The following is a 2018-nucleotide window of genomic DNA, read 5'->3' on the forward strand; positions in this document are numbered from 1 at the left end:
TCATGAGTGGGAAGCTTCCCCATTCCCTTCGTTAAGTTTCGACCTTAGCCACTCCGGCACAAAGGCCTTGGCCTTGATTTGGTGAGCCCCCGTGCTGCCTGGCTCTCCCATGGCGCCCCACTGGACCAAGAGCTCCGTACTAGGGTCGAACGGCGCCGCCTCCGCCGCCTCGCCGGGCAGCTGGACGTCCGTCATCGTCTGCAGGCGGCAGAGGCCCAGGCCGAGATTGCCCACGCCGCCGAGGAATGTACCTGCGGCTCTCCCCTTCGTGCCGCCGGCCCGGCCTATTTGCGCATAGCGCGGGATTTCCGCGGCCGTCAGTGGTGTTGACGTTAATGACGGCTTGTATTCGAGCTTCTCGGGCGCCGCGTCGTGCCCGCCGTACAGGAGGACAGGCAGAATTCGCTTGCGCACGACGCCGCGGTGCTTGGTCCGGATCGTCAGCTCCTGGCCCAGGTAGCAGCCCTTGCGGAAGTCGATGCCGCCCATGACGTCCATGTTGGACTCGAGCGGCAGGGCCATGTCGCGCCGGATCTCAGACGTGCCCTCGGCGACGCCGTTGAGATACCGCCGGATCTGATACGCGTCCGGATCGCTCGGCTCCGCTTGCACGAGGGGTGGTCCCGACGTCCCGTCACCCAGGATACGCATACCCATGGTCGGAGACCGTGGGTCGCGGAGGACTATCTTGCCCTGCTGATCCGGAAGCAAAAGAGCCTCCGCATTCTTCTCCGTCCCGTCTCCTCCTCCCCCCGCTACCACTGGCTGAGAAAGCAGCGTCACTCCAAGCTTGCCAGACCGTGCACTCATCGCGATCGAGGACGCGGAATTTAAACTTGCTACGGATCCTGTACTTCTTGAGATGTTGCATCAGCACGCCGACATTGGCGTCGTCGCATTCGATGAGGAAGGACGGGGCCCGCTCCACGCCGTCGCCTAGGTCGCGCATGTTCGAGTAGACGAAGACATCGTGCAGCACGCGGCCTGTCGAATGCAGGAAAGCCGTGTAGAAGCCCGCCGGACGGGCCGGGGACATGGTTGTCAGGGCGCTGATGTTGGAGGTGATCATGCCCTGCAGGAATTTGGCAGCATCGTGACCGGCCAGCGAGATGACGCGGCGCGTGGGCAAGGCGGTGTACCCCGATGAGGGCGGCGCGAAACTTGAAGCAGGAGCGTGGTCGTTGTTATCATTGTTGCATCTTCGCGATGAGGAGAACGGTCGGCTTGATGTCGTCGAACAAGATCTGCAGACGTATGGCGAGGGCTTCCGGGTCTCTGGTCGCACAACGCTTCTGCGTAGACCCAGGGTCGCCGTAGCCGCGGGGTGTGCGCGGGCGCATCGGGGCAGAGCTTGCATCGTATCGAGGAAGATGTGGTGTTCGCGCCAAAGGTTGCTATGCCTTCTAACGACAAGGCTGAGTTTTGCAGCCTTGTGGGCTTGGATACCCACAAGCCGGATCAATGTCACTTGCTTTGGAATCACACGTAATCATGCACATAAGCTGGGACCCGGTCGGCGTTTGGTGTATGTCCGCCTTGGTGCATTCCCACGCGCAAATCCGGGTGATGATGTCAAGATGGTTGGTTTAGTTGGAGAGAAAGAATTGGCGTCAACCGGCCGCTGCGGGCTGAGGCGGGGCACGGACTTTGGCGGTCTTAGGCTCCCGACCGCCGAGGACCTGGTCAATCCGTCAGTCAGCCAGACAGACTACTGGAAGCAAGCACATGATGCCCGTAGCATCTTCAACAGCGCCGTTGAAACATGGACTCTACACTTTGGGGGCGGGCCCCTACTTCCCCGTCACCTCGTAGTCGAAACGAGGTGCTATTAACTGGACCCCGATCTGCCCTACCGTGTCAGGAACCGGGGTGACCTCGGGCAGAGATCTTGTTTCCGTCGGATCGAGATACCAAACGTCTAGGCCTTTGATGCTGATGGCCAGCAACGGTTGTACCTTTGCATAACTACTAGAAGTGTGCCCGCTGTATCATGCTGGGAACGTTCGGCCATCATCCCG

General features: G+C 60.9%; 1 protein-coding gene across 1 annotated transcript; it reads right to left on the bottom strand.

Annotated features, from left to right (window-relative positions):
- PG998_005959 (uncharacterized protein) lies at nt 1-1357 on the bottom strand (the record flags this gene model as incomplete). Its single annotated transcript, XM_066872777.1, has 2 exons — nt 1-696; nt 800-1357. The coding sequence occupies 2 exons, from the start codon at nt 1355-1357 to the stop codon at nt 1-3; spliced, it is 1254 nt and encodes a 417-aa protein (XP_066732874.1).
- Between the last annotated feature and the right edge of the window lie 661 nt (nt 1358-2018).

Source organism: Apiospora kogelbergensis (assembly GCF_038363985.1).
Source record: "Apiospora kogelbergensis strain CBS 113332 chromosome Unknown utg000003l_segment0_segment0, whole genome shotgun sequence".
Lineage (NCBI taxonomy): Eukaryota > Fungi > Ascomycota > Sordariomycetes > Amphisphaeriales > Apiosporaceae > Apiospora > Apiospora kogelbergensis.